This window comes from Mustelus asterias, chromosome 1, assembly GCF_964213995.1.
Source record: "Mustelus asterias chromosome 1, sMusAst1.hap1.1, whole genome shotgun sequence".
NCBI classification, from domain to species: Eukaryota; Metazoa; Chordata; class Chondrichthyes; order Carcharhiniformes; family Triakidae; genus Mustelus; species Mustelus asterias.
In genome coordinates this window covers 169,719,009-169,738,163 of record NC_135801.1, presented here as the reverse complement: position 1 = coordinate 169,738,163, position 19,155 = coordinate 169,719,009, and the positions used below count along the sequence as shown (strand labels likewise).

The 19,155-nt window shown below is 41.3% G+C and overlaps 1 protein-coding gene across 2 annotated transcripts in view; it reads right to left on the bottom strand.

Moving 5' to 3' along the window:
* Nucleotides 1-19,155, bottom strand: part of letm1 (leucine zipper-EF-hand containing transmembrane protein 1) — a 74,944-nt gene that overhangs the window by 35,116 nt on the left and 20,673 nt on the right. For both annotated transcript variants that reach the window (XM_078222933.1, XM_078222941.1), the window contains exons 4-6: nt 10,806-10,949; nt 8,954-9,091; nt 129-332 (exon numbers count right to left, since the gene is read on the bottom strand). In XM_078222933.1, coding sequence (XP_078079059.1) covers nt 129-332; nt 8,954-9,091; nt 10,806-10,949 — 486 coding nt within the window. The remainder of the gene's footprint in view (nt 1-128; nt 333-8,953; nt 9,092-10,805; nt 10,950-19,155) is intronic.

Here is a 19,155-nt window from a genome sequence, read left to right as displayed (position 1 = left end):
AATTAACTATTCACTGACTTAACCAGCTGTGGCATTGAGGGAAATGGAATTTTAATTTTTGAAGTGCAATGTATCAATAGGTCAGCTTTGCTACAACTGCTATCTTTTCCACAAGACAAGAATGTTACCTGATCATCGGCACGAATGCTGCGCAACTTCATAATCAGTTGAAATCGCAGAAAGTTATTGGTTCCCATTGACTGCAGCTCCAACAATTTACAAAGTGCTACCAGCTGAGGTCGAGTTAAGTTGTCCAGTGTTAGGTCATCCTCAAACAGTTTAGAAAAACGCATGATCTCCTCATTACTTGGTCTCTCTCCAGAATCTCGAATCTGAAAAGAAACAACAAATGTATATTTTCAAGCATGTGTAATTTAAAAAATTGAATGTAATTAACTTCCATGGAATCATTGGCGCCTCCTCCCCCCACATTATAGATGTAACACAAAATGTAGGATGTTTGTTACCACCCAAAACTATAATTCCTCATTGCCTCAAATTGTTTTTTGGCTAGATTTTAAAAACAAAAAGTTGCCCACAAGGATCTAGCGACTCTGTCTACGCTTCCCACTGCCTCGGCAAAGCAGCCAGCATAATTAAAGACCCCACGCACCCTGTACATACTCTCTTCCACCTTCTTCCATTGGGAAAAAGGTACAAAAGTCAGAGGTCACGTACCAACTGACTCAAGAACAGCTTCTTCCCGGCTGCCAGACTTTTGAATGGACCTACCTTGCATTAAGTTGATCTTTCTCTACATCCTAGCTATGACTGTAACACTACATTCTGCACTCTCTCATTTGCTTCTCTATGAACGGTATGCTTTGTCTATGTAGCGGACAAGAAACAATACTTTCCACTGTATACTCATACATGTGACAATAATAAATCAAATCTCCGCAGCACAAGAATCCCCTTTTCCAAGTCACTGTGTTTCTGATTCCTAATCAAGAGAAACTCCAGGCATCCAGTAGCAGCAATGTAATCAAGCAGGATAAGCAGCCAATTACATTGAAGTATTCTCACAGACGCCACAAGTTTAAACCACTGCAGCCCTTCACTTCTATTTTGCTACATGTAAAGTCTATAAATTAAATGATTTGAACATATACACAGGATTAAATAAAATATTCCAAACTTTTTTCTTAACATAGAGTTTTATAGAAGAATAGAATCCTACTGTGCAGAAGGAGGCCATTCGGCCCATCGAGGCTGCACCGACCACAATCCCACCCAGGCCCTATCCACATATCCCTACATATTTCACCCACTAACCCCTCTAACCTATGCATCCCGGGACACTAAGGGGCAATTTAGAATGGCCAATCAACCTAGCCCGCACATCTTTGGACTGTGGGAGGAAACTGGAGCACCCGGAGGAAACCCACACAGACACAGGGAGAATGTGCAAACTCCACACAGACAGCGACCCAAGCCGGGATTCGAACCCAGGTCCCTGGAGCTGTGAAGCAGCAGTGCTAACCACTGTGCTACCGAGCTGCCCGCGAGAAATTTAATCAATCACGAGAAATTTAAAATTCAACAAATAAAATATTCAATATTCTTTAGGTGCTGTGAGGCAGCAATTATGAACAGAGTATTTAAAAACTCAATTAATTCAAAAATTTTAAAGCAGGAATGGAAGCTCTCATCAATTTCCACTTGACTGCAGTGAGACCTCTACAATGCAGCCTCTGGGAAAGTATAGAATAACTGACAGCAACTTGTGGGTGTCTACATTCAATGACATGTGAGGAGTCCAGAAGTTGCCAAAAATTCAGAGGAATAATGACAAGTACTGACAGTTGAGGCATTATTACTGCAAACTCTGGGCTAATCAATCTCTAAAGATACTGTGCATTGCCAGCATTTTGCTTTTTTGAGATTTTTAACACCTGCATTTTTCTTTCTCAGATAATGTTATAAGGCACGCCTTATTTCCTGTTTTTACAGTTCCAACAAGCAATCAATTAACTATTCTGATTAACAGGATAGGTGCTCCCTGATGACCATATAAATCCACTGCCTACTACAGTACTAAAGCCAATCCGGAGTTTGTTGATTTCAGGTTAGGATGCATCTGTCTGTCTGCAAGTAAGAGATGAAATCTCATTCCTGGTCATTATCCAGCAGTTCCTGGTGGAAAAGTACACTTGCACAAATGCCAATCGAGAAGGGGGTCAACCTTATCATTCATAACCCTGTCAAATGTAGTGCACTGACTAACTGATTTGAAAGTTTGTAAAGAGCAGGAGACCCATCCTTATGGTAAAAAAAGCCTATATCCTCAAGGTCCTGCATGGCAGGCTAGTGTGGAAGGCGAGGTCGAAGGGGGTCCAGGGAGACCAAGCAAACTGGATTCAAAATTGGCTTTATGGTAGGGTGATGATCAAAGGTTATTTCTTGGATTGGAGGTCTGTGACTGGTGGTGTCGGTGTTGGGACCCTTGTTACTCGTTATTTATATAAATTATTTAGATGTGAGTGTACAAGGCACGATTAGTAAGTTTGCAGATGATACTAAATTAGGAGGTATCGTTGATAGCGAAGGTGGTTATCAAAAATTACAGGGGGATCTTGATCATTGAGGGAAGTGGGCCAAGGACTGGAAAATGGATTTCAATAGACAACTGTGAGGAGTTGCATTTTGGAAAGTCAAACCAGGGTAGGACTTGAGGAACAGAGGGACCTAGGAGTACAAGTACACAGTTCCTTGAAAACAGCGTCACAGGTAGACAGAGTGGTGAAGAAGGCATTTAGCACACTGGCCTTCATTAGTCAGGGCACAGAGTATGGGAGATGGGACATTATGTTACAGTTGTACAAGTTTTTGGAGAGGCCGCACTTGAAGTATTGTGTACAGTTTTGCTCACCCTGTTATAGGAAAGACATTGATAAACTGGAAAGAGTGCAAAGATGATTTACGAGGATGTTGCCAGAACTATTGAGCCTGAGTTATAGGGAGCGGTTGGCCAGCCCAGGGCTTTGTTCCTTGGAATGTAGGAGAATGAGGGGTGACCTTATTGAGGTGTATAAAATCATGAGGGGCATGGATAGGATGAACACACAGTCTTTTTCCCAAAGAAGGGGAATTGAAAACGAGAGGGCAGAGGTTTAAGGTGAGAGGGGAAAGATTTAAAAAGGGACCGGAGGGGCAACTTCTTCACACAGAGGGTACATGGAATGAGCTGCCAGAGAAAGTGGTTGAGACAGGTTCAATAGCAACATTCAAAAACACTTGGGTAAGTACATGGATGGGAAAGGATTAGAGGAACATGGGCCAAATGCAGGCAACTGGGACTAGCTGGGAGGGCATCGTGGTCAGCATGGACAGGTTAGGCCAAAGGACTTTTTTCCGTGTTGTATTGCTCCATAACTCTGTGCTTTTCACTCATTCATGGATATGGGCATTGCTGGCAAGAACAACATTTATTGCCCATTCCTATGTTAGAACATAATGGAGAGCCACATTCTTGAACTGCCATAGTAATGTCATTGAATGTCAAGGAGAGGTGGCTAAATTCTCTCTTTTTGGAGAAGGTGATTACCCGGCATGTGTGACACAAATGATACTTGCTACTTTCCAGGTCACATTTAAATGTTGTCCAGTTATATGTTGTTACATGAAGCATGTAAAATCACTGGCTCCAACGCACCTCTCCCTGATGAGAACTCAATGCATTCTACGCCCGTTTTGAGCAAGTGATCAGCGAGAGCACGCCCTCCATGGACCTATATCTGAGGTCACCATTGCAGATGTCAGAGCAGCTTTCTCGAAGGTCAACCCACGGAAAGCAAATGGGTACCCAGACGAGCACTCAGATCCTGTGCGGATCATCTGGCAAGTGTATTCACAGACATCTTCAATCTCTCTTTACAACAATCTGAGGTCCCTATCTGCTTCAAGACGACGACCATCATCCCAGTACCCAAGAAAAACCAAGCAGCGTGCCTTAATGACTATCGGCCGGTGACTCTGGCATCCATCATTGTGAAGTGCTTCGAAAGGCTAGTCATGGCACGAATCAATTCCAGCCTCCCAGACCGCCTGGATCCACTACAGTTTGCCTATCGCCGCAACAGGTCCACAGCAGATGCCATCTCCCTGGCCCAACACTCATCCCTGGAACACCGAGATAACAAGGACACCTATGTCAGACTCCTATTTATTTACCACAGCTCAGCCTTCAACACTATTATTCCCACGAAACTCATCTCCAAACTCCATGGCCTGAGCCTTGACATCTCCCTCTGCAACTGGATCCTGAACTTCTAAGTCACAGACCACAATCAGTAAGGATAGGCAACAACACCTCCTCCACGATCATCCTCAACACTGATGCCCCACAAGGCTGTGTTCTCAGCCCCCTACTATACTCCTTATACACCTATGACTGTGTGGCCAAATTCCCCTCCAACTCGATTTTCAAGTTTGCTGACGACACCACTGTAGTGGGTCGGATCTCAAACAATGATGAGATAGAGTACAGGAATGAGATAGAGAATCTGGTGAACTGGTGCAGCAACAATAATCTCTCCCTCAATGTCAACAAAATGAAGGAGATCGTCATCGACTTCAGGAAGTGTAAAGGAGAACATGCCCTGTCTACATCAATGGGGACGAAGTAGAAAGGACTGAGAGCTTCACGTTTTTGGGTGTCCAGGTCACCAACAACCTGTCATGGTACCCCCCCATGCCGACACTATAGTTAAGAAAGCCCACCAACGCCTCTACTTTCTCAGAAGACTGAGGAAATTTGGCATGTCAACTACAACTCTCACCAACTTTTACAGATGCACCATAGAAAGCATTCTTCCTGGTTGTATCACAGCTTGGTATGGCTCCTGCTCTGCCCAAGACTGCAAGGAACTACAAAAGGTCGTGAATGTATCATGCAAACCAGCCTCCCATCCATTGACTCTGTCTACACTTCCCGCTGCCTCGGCAAAGCGGCCAGCATAATCAGGGACCCCACGCATCCTGGACATTCTATCTTCCACCTTCTTCCGTCGGGAAAAAGATACAAAAGTCTGAGGTCACGTACCAACCGACTCAAGCTTCTTCCCTGCTGCCATCAGACTTTTGAATGGACTTACCTTGCATTAAGCTGATCTTTCTCTACACCCTAGCTATGACTGTAACACTACATTCTGCACTCTCGTTTCCTTCATGAACAGTATGCTTTGTCTATATAGCGCGCAAGAAACAATACTTTTCACTGTATGTTAATACATGTGACAATAATAAATCAAATCAAGGTCTTGCTGCATATGGGCAAAGGCTGCTTCAGCATCTGAGGAGCTGTGAATGGTACTGAACACTGCAATCATCTGTAAACATCTTCATTTTCTGACCTTAGGATGGAGGGAGAAGGGTAATTGAAGAAGCAGCTGAATATAGTTGGGTCTGGGTCACTGCTCTAAGGAACTTCTTCAGTGATGTCAGGGACTGAGATGATTGCCCTCCAACAACTCCCACCATTTTCCTGCTGGGTATGATTCCAGCTAGTCCAAAGATGTGCGGGTTAGGTTGATTGGCCAGGTTAAAAATTGCCCCTTAGAGTCCTGAGATGCGTAGGTTAGTGCGATTAGCGGGTAAATATGTGGGGGTAGGGCCTGGGTGGGATTGTGGTCGGTGCAGACTCGATGGGCCGAATGGCCTCCTTCTGCACTGTAGGGTTTCTATGACTTCTATGGAGAGCATCCCTCCACCTAACACCTCCAAAGCGATTTCCACTGACTTCAATTTTAATAGATATTTTGATCCCATACTCAGTTCAATGCTGTTTTTATACAGCCACTCTCGCCTCAACTCTGGAATTTAGCTTCTTTGTCCATATCTGGAGTTGAGTGGTCATGGTGAAATTCAAACTGAGTGTTGGTGAGTAGTTTATTAGGGCAAGTGTCATCAGACAGCACTGTCTTAACACCTTCCAACATTTTGCTGATGATTGAGAGTAGGCTAATGGGACGGTATTTGGCCAGAATGGATTTGTCCGACTTTCTGTGATTAAAAACATGCAATTTTTCACGTTGTTAGGTAAATGGTAGTGTTGCAGCTTGCAAGTGGCTGGGATAGTTCTGGAACACTAGTCTTCAATATTATAACCAGGATGTTGTCATAGGTGGAGAAGGTAGTCAAGAAGACATACAACATGCTTGCCTTCATTGGCCGGGGCATTGAGTTTAAAAATTGGCAAGTCATGCTGCAGCTTTATAGAACCTTAGTTAGGCCGCACTTGGAATATAGTGTTCAATTCTGGTCGCCACACTACCAGAAGGATGTGGAGGCTTTGGAGTGGGTACAGAAAAGATTTACCAGGATGTTGCCTGGTATGGAGGGCATTGGCTATGAGGAGAAGTTGGAGAAACTTGGTTTGTTCTCACTAGAGCGACAGAGGTTGAGGGGCGACCTGATAGAAGTCTACAAGATTATGAGAGGCATGGACAGAGTGGATAGTCAGAAGCTTTTTCCCGGGGTGGAAGAGTCAATTACTAGGGGGCATAGGTTTAAGGTGCGAGGGCCAAGGTTTAAAGGAGATGTACGAGGCAGATTTTACACAGAGTAGTGGGTGCCTGGAACTTGTTGCCGAGGGAGGGAGTGGAAGTGGATACGGTAGTGACTTTTAAGGGACGTCTTGACAAGTACATGAATAGGATGGGAATAGAGGGATATGCTCCTCAGAAGGGTAGGGGGTTTTAGTTAAGTCGGGCAGCATGGTCGGTGCAGGTTTGGAGGGCCGAAGGACCTGTTCCTGTGCTGTAATGTTCTTTGTTCTAATAAGCCTTTGTAGTATCCAGTGCATTTATATTTTCTTGACATTACATGGAACAAATCCAACTGGCTGAAGACTGTCTTTTGTAATGGTGGGCATTTCAGGAGGAGGTAGAGATGCATCACCCACTTGCGGTTGAGTACAGTTGCAAACACTTCAGCCTTGTCTGACATGCAGGTCCTGGCTCTGCCAACATTGAGGATGAAGATATTCACAAAGCCTTCCACTTGTTTGCTGCTTAATTTACCACCACTATTCACAACTGAATGCAGCAGGAATAGCTTAATGATAATTGTAGAGTAAGGGATAGACTGGGCCACAAGTATACAGATTACAGGAATAAGGTGGGGAAGAAGGGTTAGATCATGTGTTCTTTCAGCAAGCCATCTTGGACTCAGTGGGCCGAATGGCCACCTTTTGCAATGTAAAGATTCTGTGACTCTAACAAAATTATGTTGCTCATGCACAAGAATAGAGTGTTAGCTGAACTGCTCGAGGGTTGCGAGATTTCCAATTTAAAAATGTTAATAGGTGCAAACTCAGCAGTTAAATTGGCTGAGGCCAAAAAATACCTGAGATTGCTAATAAAACAAAAATACTTACAGGAGGAATTGTTGCAGACAAGTAATGATCAAGTTTGCCTCACTTTGATGAACCACCTGTAGAGGGTTGTGTTTCCACTAACTAAAACAATTGAACAAGAATCCACCAAAGCAGAAAATGTTCCCAGCACACAACAGAAAATGCTGACCAGCAAGCCTAACGTTGATACTGGGGAAGTTGCTAGAGTCTATTATCAAAGATTACATAACTCTGCATTTCGAACGCAGTGGTATAATGAGACAAAGTCAGCATGGATTTACAAAAGAGAAATTATGCTTGACAAATCTATTGGAATTTTTTGAGAATGTAACTACTAGAGTTCACCGTGGAGAACCAGTGGATGTGGTTTATTTAGACTTTCAGAAGGCTTTTGATAAGGTCTCACATAACAGACTACTATGTAAAGTTAAAGCACATGGGATTGCAGCTAATGTCTCGAGATCGATAGAAAGCTGGTTAGCAGATAGCAAGCTAAGAGTTGGTATAAATGGGCCTTTTTCTAACTGGCAGTCAGTGACGAATGGGATTCAGCAGGGATCTGTGCTGGGGCCCCAACTGTCACATGAGGAGAGACTAAGTCAGTTAGGGTTATATTGACTGGAGTTTAGAAAAGTGAGGGGTCATAGAAACTTATAAAATCCTAACAGGGTTAGACAGGGTACATTCAGAAAGAATGTTCCCAATGGTGGGACAGTCCAGGACTGGGGGTCACAGTTTGAGAATATGGGGTAAACCTTTTAGAATTGGAGGAGAGGAGAAATTTCTTCACCCAGAGGGTGGTGAATGTGTGGAATTCACTACCACAGAATGTGGTTGAGGCCAAAATGTTGTCTGTAGTTTCTATGTTGCTTCCCCCAACTGTCTGACTTCCAACGGCAATGATTTTTAAAAATTTGTTCTTGGGATGTGGGCAACGCTGGCTGAGCTAGCATTTGAAGAGTCAACCACATTGCTGTGGACCTGGAGTCACATGTAGGCCTGACCAGGTAAGGACAGCAGATTTCCTTCTCTAAAAGGACATGAGAGAACCAGATGGGATTTTTACAAGAATCAGCAATGGTTTCATGGTCATCATTAAGACTTTTAATTCCAGATTTTTATTGAATTCAAATTTCACCATCGGCTGTCGTAGGATTCGATCCCGGGTCCCCAGAGTATTACCCTGGGTTTCTGGTTTACTAGTCCAGCGACAATACCATGATGCCACCGCTTCCCCAATTAATGCAGGGACATAGCCCCATGGGTATCAACACCCATAATGTGCCATTCTCCAGACAGCATGCATTGCTTGGCAGGAAAAGCATCACAATTATATCTGATTTTGTGCTTGTGCAAATAAATGCTTGTACTTTCTAACAACAATAGTGGATAAAAAAATTAGGAGTAACACTGATCCAGGGAGACTGAGAGCAGCTGCAGTTCTGCCATATCAGAGCGATTCAAAGCATGTACTTTTAAGACAAGAGGAGACACCAACAGTCAACTTTAAAAAAGAAAATATTAAGTAACTGTCATTTTCACTTGTGCATTCAACATTGGCAATTATCCTGGGATGCAGTTGAAACTGAACGTTACCTTCTGAAAGAAAGTAGAAAAGTCCTTTGTGACATCTCCCTTAGCGGCTTTGTTTCTCAATGCAATCTCTTCAATTGTATCTTGAAGAAATTTTGCCATTTCAAGCTTCACTCTCAACTCCTTTTTCAGCCTTTCTTCCTAAAAAGAAAATCTTTTAGATTTTAAACACATCTAGATGTTTCAACGAAGAAACTTTCATGACATTTATTTTCAAAACAAATTTAGATTATTTTTCAGGTTTCAACAATTGATTGAAATATTTCTATTCATAAATTCGAATAATCTTTGACAGTTTTCTCCAATGTAGGCAAATACAGAGATTGTTCTATCAAGAAGGGGGAGGTACCTCGTTTACCAAGGGTTATATAGGGTCAAAGCCTACCAGGTTTACAACATGGAAACAGGCCTTTCAGCCAACTTGTCTGTGCCACCCTTTTTTTTAAAAACCCCGAAGCTAGTCCCAGTTGCCCACATTTGCAAATCCCTCTATATCCATCTTACCCATTTAACTTTCCAAATGCTTTTTAAAAGACAAAATTGTACCTGCCTCTACTACTACCTCTGGCAGCTTGTTCCAGATACTCACCACCCTCTGAAAAAATTGCCCCTCTGGACCCTTTTGTATCTCTCCCCTCTCACCTTAAACCTATGCCCTCTAGTTTTAGACTCCCCTACCTTTGGGAAAAGATATTGACTCTCTAGGGTGTTACAGTTGCGTTAGAAAATGTAACTTCAAGTATCTAATTGCCTAGCATGTATAGCAGAAAAAAATGTGATAGAGGTGGCAGCAGAAAATAAGAGTGAATATTTTAAGTCCAATGTATTAGGTAAAACCAACTCCCCGATAGTTCAGTGACCTAGTCGAGTGAATAGTTGGGCTTAACAGAGCCAAAAAGATTGCACTGGTTTACACTGAACTAACTTATCTCACTGTGCTACAGTGCTGAAGATTGGTGGTGGGTGGAAGAGCCAGGGAAAGGAGAAAAGGTTGGTCAGACTTGCTGAACTTGATCACTATGGACTGACCTTGGTAGAATTGGATCAGAATTAGCTATAATGTCCAACTACTCAAATAACATGCCATTAGTAAGTCAAGGCTCAGACATAATGAACAGACAATTGTGTAACATTTTGCAAAACTGGTTTATGTGGGACCATATTAAAGCAAAGAGTCAGTACATTCAGGGCAAAGGGGAAAATGGACTAAAGACTATTTTAGCTATACCAAGGAAAAAATGTAACATGAGAAAAACACATTTTACTAATTTAGCTGGCAATTGAAATTTTCTCAAATTACATTCAAGGTCAAATTTGGGCTTGCAAATGTGTGGCATTGTGGTTCCTGTTCAGCTATTTGAAGATCAATAAAATATTTCTAAAATAAAAAGGGTGAAAGTGCAACAGACCATCACCATGTCTGTACACATTAACTTTCAGGAATTGCAAATTGTATAAGTGGTAGAAAAAGATCAAACCTCAATACATAAAAAAATCTCTCCAATGAGGAAATCTATAGTTCGAAAAAGCCAATTGTCCGGAAATCTTTTGAGCAGGCCCAGCTGTTCATGGAATAATTTTAGTGCAGAACTTTGAGAGTGGAAACGTGGAAGATAAAGTATTTGGATAAATGAAACAAATTTCATTATGCTGTATAATGTTTTATCAGTGTTTTTATGCTTCAGGTAAAAGGTTTATATCTATGGTATTTTCCAGTTCACATACTGGTGGTTAGGCATTCTAATGATATACTATAAAACAAGAATCTCCAAAATCCAAAAATAACTTGGTCACAGGCATTCCAGACTGTAGAGGTTACAGTACATGTAAAAGCAGAATAACTATATGTACTCACCTTCTTTGACTTTGTCTCAAAAGTTGAAGGAAGCATATTAGGGAAAAGTTTAAGAACAATAGGAAGGAGAAACTCCATGAAGGGTACTATTATGAAAACCAGGAAGGGCACCAGACGAAAGAGGTCAGCACATGTCCTCAGAAACTGTTGAGAGAGGAAAAAAGTTTAAATTTAAAACATTTCCTTAATTTTCACTTACTTATAAAACAAAAGTTTCAATAATCACAGGTAATCAGAACTCTGAAAGTTTTAAGCATGCTTAATGATATTTTGGCTGATTAATTGAACTCACTGTATCAGTAAAGAATGGGACACAACCGTGTAGGGGTTATGCTACTGAATTGGCAATTCACAGACCTACACGAGTAAAACATGAACCGATCATTGCATCAGTAAAGGCTAAAGAGTGAGACAGCCCTTTATGTCCGTGATAGTTCTTTGGAGCAATTATTTAATTAATCCTATTCCTTTGCCCTACCACTGGAGCCTGAAAAATTTATTCCTTCAACCACAAGGATTGCAAAAGTTCAAGAAAGTGGCTCACCACCACCATCTCAAGGGCAATTAGATGTCACCAATAAAAATGCTGGCCCATGCCCTGTAAGAGAATTTTTAAAAAGTAATTATCAAATTCACTTTTGAAAGTCATCACTGTATCTACTGCCACCAACCAAAATTTTGAAGAATAGCAGTAATCCTGAGGATTAGGAGTGTCTTAGAAACCAGGAAAGGAAAAGCTGATAAAAAGGGGGGGGGAAAAAAAACAGATCGAGAATAAACGAGCCAGGGATATAATAAGTGATTGCAAGAGCTATTGCAAGTATAAAAAGGAAAACAGCTAAAGCAAATATTGCACCATTAAAGGGAGGGGAAAACAAATGATTGAGGAAATGGCAGAGATAAGGAACAAATATTGAGCCTCTTTTAACAGTAGAAGACACACTTTACATATCAAATACAAAGGGTAACCAAGAGACGAATAAGAGTGAGGAACTTAAAAAAACGAATATCAAAAAGGGAAAAGGATTTGGAGAAATTTAAGGGACTAAAAAGCCATCAGATCACCAGCATCTGATGGCCTACATACTAGAACATAGGAGCAGGAGATTTGGCTCTTCAAACCTGCCCCACCATTCAATAAGATTATGGCTGGTCCGGCTGTGGTCTCAGCTCCACCATGCTACTGTGTTACCCCCATACTATCAGCTCTCTCCCCGGCATAACCTATGGCTCCCTTGTTTATTAAAAATCTGCCAAACTCTGCCTCGAGTAAATTGAAAGATCCAGCCTTCAGTGTTTTCTGGGGAAGGGAATTCCCTGTAACACTCTCCTGAGGGAGAAAATACTTCTCCTCATCTGTCTTAAATGGAAGGCCTCCAATTTTTAAATCATGTTCGCTTGTTTTAGTCTTCTCCACCAGAGGAAACATCTTCCATGCATCCACCCGATAAAGTCTCCTCAGAATCTTATGCGTTTTAATAAGATCATTTCTCATTCTTCTAAACTCCAATAGGTATAGGCCTAACCTGTTGAACCTAAGACAACCCTTTCATCTCAGAAATCAGTCCAGTGAACCTTCTCTGAACTGCTTCTAAAGTATTTATATCTTCTTTAAAATAAGGAGACCAAAACTACACACAGGACTCCAAATGTGGGCTCATCAAGGCCTTGTGCAGCTTTGGTAAAAATTCCCTATTTTTACATTCCATTCCTCTTGGAATAAACAGCAACATTCTATTTGCCTTCCTAATTACTTGCTGTACCTTCATAACATGTGATTAATGTACTAATACCTAGATTCCACTATACCAACAGGTTTTACAATCTTTCTCTATTTAAATAGTATACTCGTTTTCTATTTTCCTGACAGTGAACAAGTTCACATTGGCCCAATTATACTTCATCTGCCAAATTTTGCGCCACTCACGAAACCTGTCCCAATTCCTATGCAGACTTTAACTCCTCATGGCAAGGCAACTTACTTTCCTACCTATCTTGCTGTCACCTCCAAATTTAGTCACTGTACATTTTCCCCCTTCATCCCAGTCATAGATATAGATTGTAAATAGTTGAGGACCCAGCACTGATCCCTGGAGCATTTGCCATCCTGAAAAAGACCCATTTATCCTCACTCTTTGCTTCCCGTTCGCCAACCAAATATTTAATCCATGCTACCATGTTACCCCATACTTTGTGCTCTTACCTGGTATCATAACCTTTGATGTCATATCTTATCAAATGCCTTTTGGAAATCCAAAATATATCCAAGTGATAGCTGCAGAGATAGTGGATGCACTGGATATTGTTTTCCAAAATTCCCTAGATTCTCGAATAGTCACAGAGGGTTGGAAGTTAGCAAACTGCTATCCAAAAAACGTGGAGTGAGAAAACAGGGAACTATAGGCCTGGTTAGCCCAATATCAGTCATTCGGAAAATTCTAAAATCTATTATTAAGGAAGTCTTTGACTGAGAAAATCATAGGCGAGTCATTCGAAGTAGGGAAAGTCAGTATGATTTTGCAAAAAGAAAATAGTGTTTAACAAATTTATTCGAGAGTTTTTAAAAAAGTTTATTAATTAGTGTCACAAGTAGGCTTACATTAAAACTGCAATGAAGTTACTGTGAAAATCCCCGAGTCGCCACACTTCAGCACCTGTTGAGGTACACGGAGGGAGAATTTAGCATGACCAATGCACCTAACCAGCACGTCTTTCAGACTGTGGGAGGAAACTGGAGCACCCGGAGGAAACCCAGGCAGACACAGGGAGAAAGTGCAGACTCCGCACAGACTGTGACCCAAGCCAGGAATCGAACGTGGGTTCCTGGCGTTGTGAAGCAGCAGTGCTAACCACTGTGCCGCCCCTTTTTGAGGATGTAACTTGTAGAGTAGATAAAGGGGAGCCACTTGACATAGTGTACTCAGATTTCCAAAAGATATGGGCTCATGTAGTTGAGGGTAACATATTAGTATAGATGAAAGATTAGTTACCATACAGGAAGCAGAAAGATTTGATAAACAGGGCATTTTCAAGTTGGCAGGCTGTAACAAGTGGAATGCCATCAGCTTTTTACAATACATGTCAATGAACATTCAAAGAGAACAAAGCGTAATTGTAACTAGGTTTGCTGATGTTACAAAGGTGAGAATGTAAGTTCCAAGGAGGACGCAGAGTAAAATAAACATGTCAAGTGAATGGGCCACAAGGTGGCAGATGGAGTAAATTGTGGGCCGATGAAGTTATTCATCTTGATAATAGGAACATCATTATTTTGAACACCTCAATTAAATTTCCTCTTAACCTGCTCTGCTTCAACTCCAGTTCCTCTGGACGTCCCACATAACTGAAACGTGCACCACTGGCACCATTCTAGGCGGCCTCCTCTGTACCGTCTTTAAGGCCATCATGTCTTTCCTGAAGGGTGGTGCTTAAAGAGGTACATTCCAGAAAGAGGCTATTTAGCTCACTGGTCTGCACCAGCTCTCCTAATGAGCGATTTATCTAATTGCATTTCCCCCTCCTCCTATCCGTATCCCTACACATTCTTCCTTTTCAGAGAAAAAGTCCAATTCCCTTTTGAATGCCTTGATTGAATTTGCCTCCACTTTTCTCCTTCCCTTCTCTTTCCTGAATATTTTGTAGCCAGGAATACATTAGGTTTCCAAACTTCCCTCTCCCATTGGTCTAATAACATCAAGTTGTACTTGACACACATTAAGTGAAGAGTTCACAGACTTTGATTCTTAACAGCAATTTCCTGAAACACAAATAAAAAATGTTGCAGTATTTGTACATTCTTCTGCTTATTACTGTCAGTTACCATTTATGGCATTGGGAAAAAGTTTAATATAGTGTTTAGTTATTTTTTTGATCAGCAAATTACAAAAAACCCAAACGGTTACACAATTGCGTGCGTATGAGAAAGATTTCCATGTATAAACTTTGTCCATCCCTTTGCAATCAAGCAGCGAGGTTAACCCTTGCTGTTGACAGATCTTTTCCCCCCCAGCTTTTTCCCCCATTTAATTTACCACACAGCTTCTGTATTGATTCATTTCTTGGACATTAAATTTTAACTTTCTAAATTTACAAAAGAAGGGGTACTTGAAACTGCAAGAACAAAAAGAACTGTGAAATGTAACACCCAGAAAAGAAAATGTTAGTATTTTGGTCTTTTGACCAGAGTTGAAAAGTCACAGATATCTCTTCAAGAGGGCAAAGTGGAGGACAGCAAAAAGGTCTCAGCGTGGTTGGATGACTAACATCTCAGGATGATTGCAGACAAGCTACAGTGGATGTGTGAGAATGACAAACAGACAAGCATGACGTACCATGACAGCAGATGTCCTGGCAGGAGTAGCTCCAAGTTGCAGCAGCAGTAAATGGACAGATATGATTGCACACATTATCTACTGAGCTCTTGGTGAGAACTTCAATGGATTCTTTACATTTAAAAAAAACAGATGACAATGATTTTCGTTTCTATGTGAACATAGACGTAAGAGATCCAGCAGTTTTCAAGAACTTATTACCAGACATTGAATGTCACAGCATGGTGAGGATTTAGACTAAAGGCTTTGCTGTTCAAAGATGTGGTCAGACAAAGAAATTCTCTCTAAACCAATCGCAAACACTTTTGTCTTTTAATACAAAAGAGCCCATGCAAAAACATCAAACTTGGACATAATTATATTGGAATTGATAAAATAAATTGAGTTGCTATTTCAAGCACTCAAAGGAAAAATGTACCTGAAATTTAAGGAGATAATCATATTTCTGAAAAATATCAGTGGCCTGCAACCCGCAATTCCAGAGCCACATATGGCTCTGTAATATCTCATTTGTGGCTCCTAACTTCTTCCATTTGAATAGCGTAAAAAAGTCAAAAAGAATTAAGAAAAATAAGAGTCCTCTTGTTATTGAGGGTATAAAAAAAAATCACTGGGCTGCAATTTACTGTTTCAAATGATTATTTTAATAAATATCATCCTGTTCTAAACAAACCTGATCAAGATCAATATAATATATTTGGTTCAAAGAACAAATTAATGCGCCTAGCGAGCAACACAATTAGCCACTGACTTTGGCGAGACTGCAAGATTCTGTTGATGGCCGATGGTGAGCTGCCTTATGTGTACTTTAATACATATGCAAATTATGCATCACTTGGCAATTTGCCAAGTATTCGATTCAGAAATTCCAAATTCCCATTTTGCAGCTCCTAATAGATTTTATTTTTGACAAAACAAACAGGGGTAAACTATTTTGATAGCAAATGTGCATTTTCATTTATAAAAACACAATGAACTATCAACAATAAAAGTAGTTTACAAAACATCTTCCTATGCATACTGCGTACTTCGAAACAAAACCCGTTTCATCAAAAGCCAAGACCTACTTTCTGGCAGAAACATATTAAAAACACATTTCCCTAAACACAGGCACCTTTCCTATGACATTCTAGACTGCTTTTAATTATTCTTTCAAAATAAAATGCTGAGCAGAAGATAATAAAAACAAAGGTCATTCTTACTAGAATGTCAATCACTTTCTAACCAGAGCATTTGGTGAGCAGTGACGCAACACATCACTGTTTGCCTCTTCATCAGCAGCTTTCATTGCACTCACTCAGCCACAGGCAAAACAACAGGACATGCACAGAAACTCATGGCACAGAACATACTGGTGTTGTATAGAATTTTATTTTCTACCCATTAACCTGAACAGAGAAACCCTAATATAATTACTGAACTGCTAGAAATTTTGTTGCATTATAATGTATTTTCTACAATATATATGCTGAAATGAAACAATAAGCTAAAGTAGATTAATGCCTTTCAGGACTCTGCAACATAATTAATCTAAACTTTCACATGTCCAATTTATTTTGGAACTACATTAGGCACATAATTCTCTAACAATCAACTACAAACCATCATGATTTTGGCTTTATAAATTTATCAGAATTCTCATAGCTTCAGTGCAGAGTTCATAGCTGCATTTATATTACAAAGTTATTGCTGCTGGCTCTCAAAATACAATCTTGCACAGCCAGCAGTCACTTCAAAGTCAAATTGCCAAATTCATTAAGGTAAAGAACTCGTTTTTTTAAATAGCCGGCTCAACTGCCATCGATAAGTATACTTCAGAGTTGCCCATGCCCATCTTCAACTCTGTCTCTCTTGCACCTTGACAATATGGACAATGTTGCTCTTTCTCTCCCAAGAAAAACAGACAATTTCCTTTCTAAATTGATCTGGATGATCTGTTAAGTTTTGAAACTAAGATTTTTTTCCAGACAAAAACTACCTCATCGCATACTTTGATAAAGGTGATGTCGAGAAACATAGGGGATCAGAAATTTAGAAAGGTCTTCCACAAACAGCAACTAATGCTGGATCAATGCTGCCTCAATGCCAGGGACCCAGGTTCGATTCTCGGCTTGGGTCACTGTCTGTGCAGAGTCTGCACGTTCTCCCAGTGTCCGCATGGGTTTCCTCCGGGTGCTCCGGTTTCCTTCCACAGTCTGAAAGATGTGCTGGTTAGGTGCATTGGCCATGCTAAATTCTCCCTCAGTTTACCCGAATAGGTGCCAGAGTATGGCGAATGGGGAATTTTCACAGTAACTTCATTGCAGTGTTAATGTAAGCCTACTTGTGACACTAATAAAATAAAACAAAAACTGCTATTGTAAAACTGAGATTGAGAGGTTTCTGTTCACCAAAAATATTAAAGGACATGGGTCAAAGGTAGATAATGGATTAAATGTGTTCATCAATTATCTCAAATGTGTGTCAGAATAGGCTTGAGGGGCTAAAGGGCCCATTCCTGTTCCTAAGCTTCTTTGAAATTGCGGCAGCTGTTGACTTTTTAAAAATGGGTTGTGGGCATCGTTGGCAAGGCCACTCATCCCCAAGTGCCTTGAGAAAGTGGTGGAATACCTCCTTGAACAGCTGGACTCAATGGTGTACTGCCACAGTGCTGTTCAGATTTTGATCTCGCCACAGTATAATGATAGTGACGTAGTCAAGAGTCCCCCCACCACAAGGTTACAAGTGGATATGCTTACACAATGTCCAGCACCATTCACAACTCCTCAGGTACTGAAGCAGTCTGTACCCATATGCAGCAAGACCTGAACAACATTCATGATTGAACTGATAAATGACAAACAACATTCCTGGCACATAAAAGTACAAGGCAATGACCACCTCCAAGAAGAGAGAATGCATTCTCCCTTAACATTCAACAGCAGTACAATCAGTGGATCCCCCACTATCAACATCCCAGAGATTACCATTGACCAGAAACTGAACTGGACCAGCCATATAAATACTGTGGCTTGAAGACCAGGTCAGAGGATGGAACTTCTGCAGAGAGTAACTCAGCTCCTGACTCCCCAAAGCCTGCCCACAATCTACATGGCAGGTCAGCAGTGTGATGGAATACTCTCCACTTGCCTGGATAAGTGCAGCTCCAACAACACAAGCAGCTTGAGACTATTCAGGACAAAGCAGCCTGGTTGACTGGCATCCCACCCATCACCTTCAACATGCATTCCCTCCACCACTGAAAGTGACAGCAGCCTGTACCATCTACAAGATGTACTGCAGCAACTCACCAAGGCTCCTTCCAAACCCATGACCGTTACCATCTTGAAGGACAAAGGCAACAGATGCAAGGGAACACCACTACTTGCAAGTTTCCCTCCAAGCCACACACCACTGACTTGCAACTATATCATAGAAATCATAGAAACCCTACAGTGCAGAAGGAGGCCATTCGGCCCATCGAGTCTGCACCGACCACAATCCCACCCAGGCCCTATCCCCACATATTTACCCACTAATCCCTCTAACCTACGCATCCCAGGACTCTAAGGGGCAATTTTTAACCTGGCCAATCAACCTAACCCGCACATCTTTGGACACATATTGCCGTCCCTTCACTGTCACTGGGTCAAAATCCTGGAACTCCCTCCTAACAGCGCTAAAATAAAAGCAAAATGCTGGAAATCTGAAAGAAAAACAACCGTAATTGTCAGATAATACTGGACGGTAATATCATGGGGTGATGTTTACATTTTCTTGTTGAAGATGACCTTTGTTTGGTACTTGTGTACTGTAAAAGTTATAACAGTACAGCACAGAACAGACCCTTCGGCCCACGATGTTGTGCCGAGCTTTATCTGAAACCAAGATCAAGCTATCCCACTCCCTATCATCCTGGTGTGCTCCATGTACCTATCCAATAACCACTTAAATGTTCCTAAAGTGTCTGACTCCACTATCACTGCAGGCAGTCCATTCCACACCCCAACCACTCTCTGCGTAAAGAACCTACCTCTGAT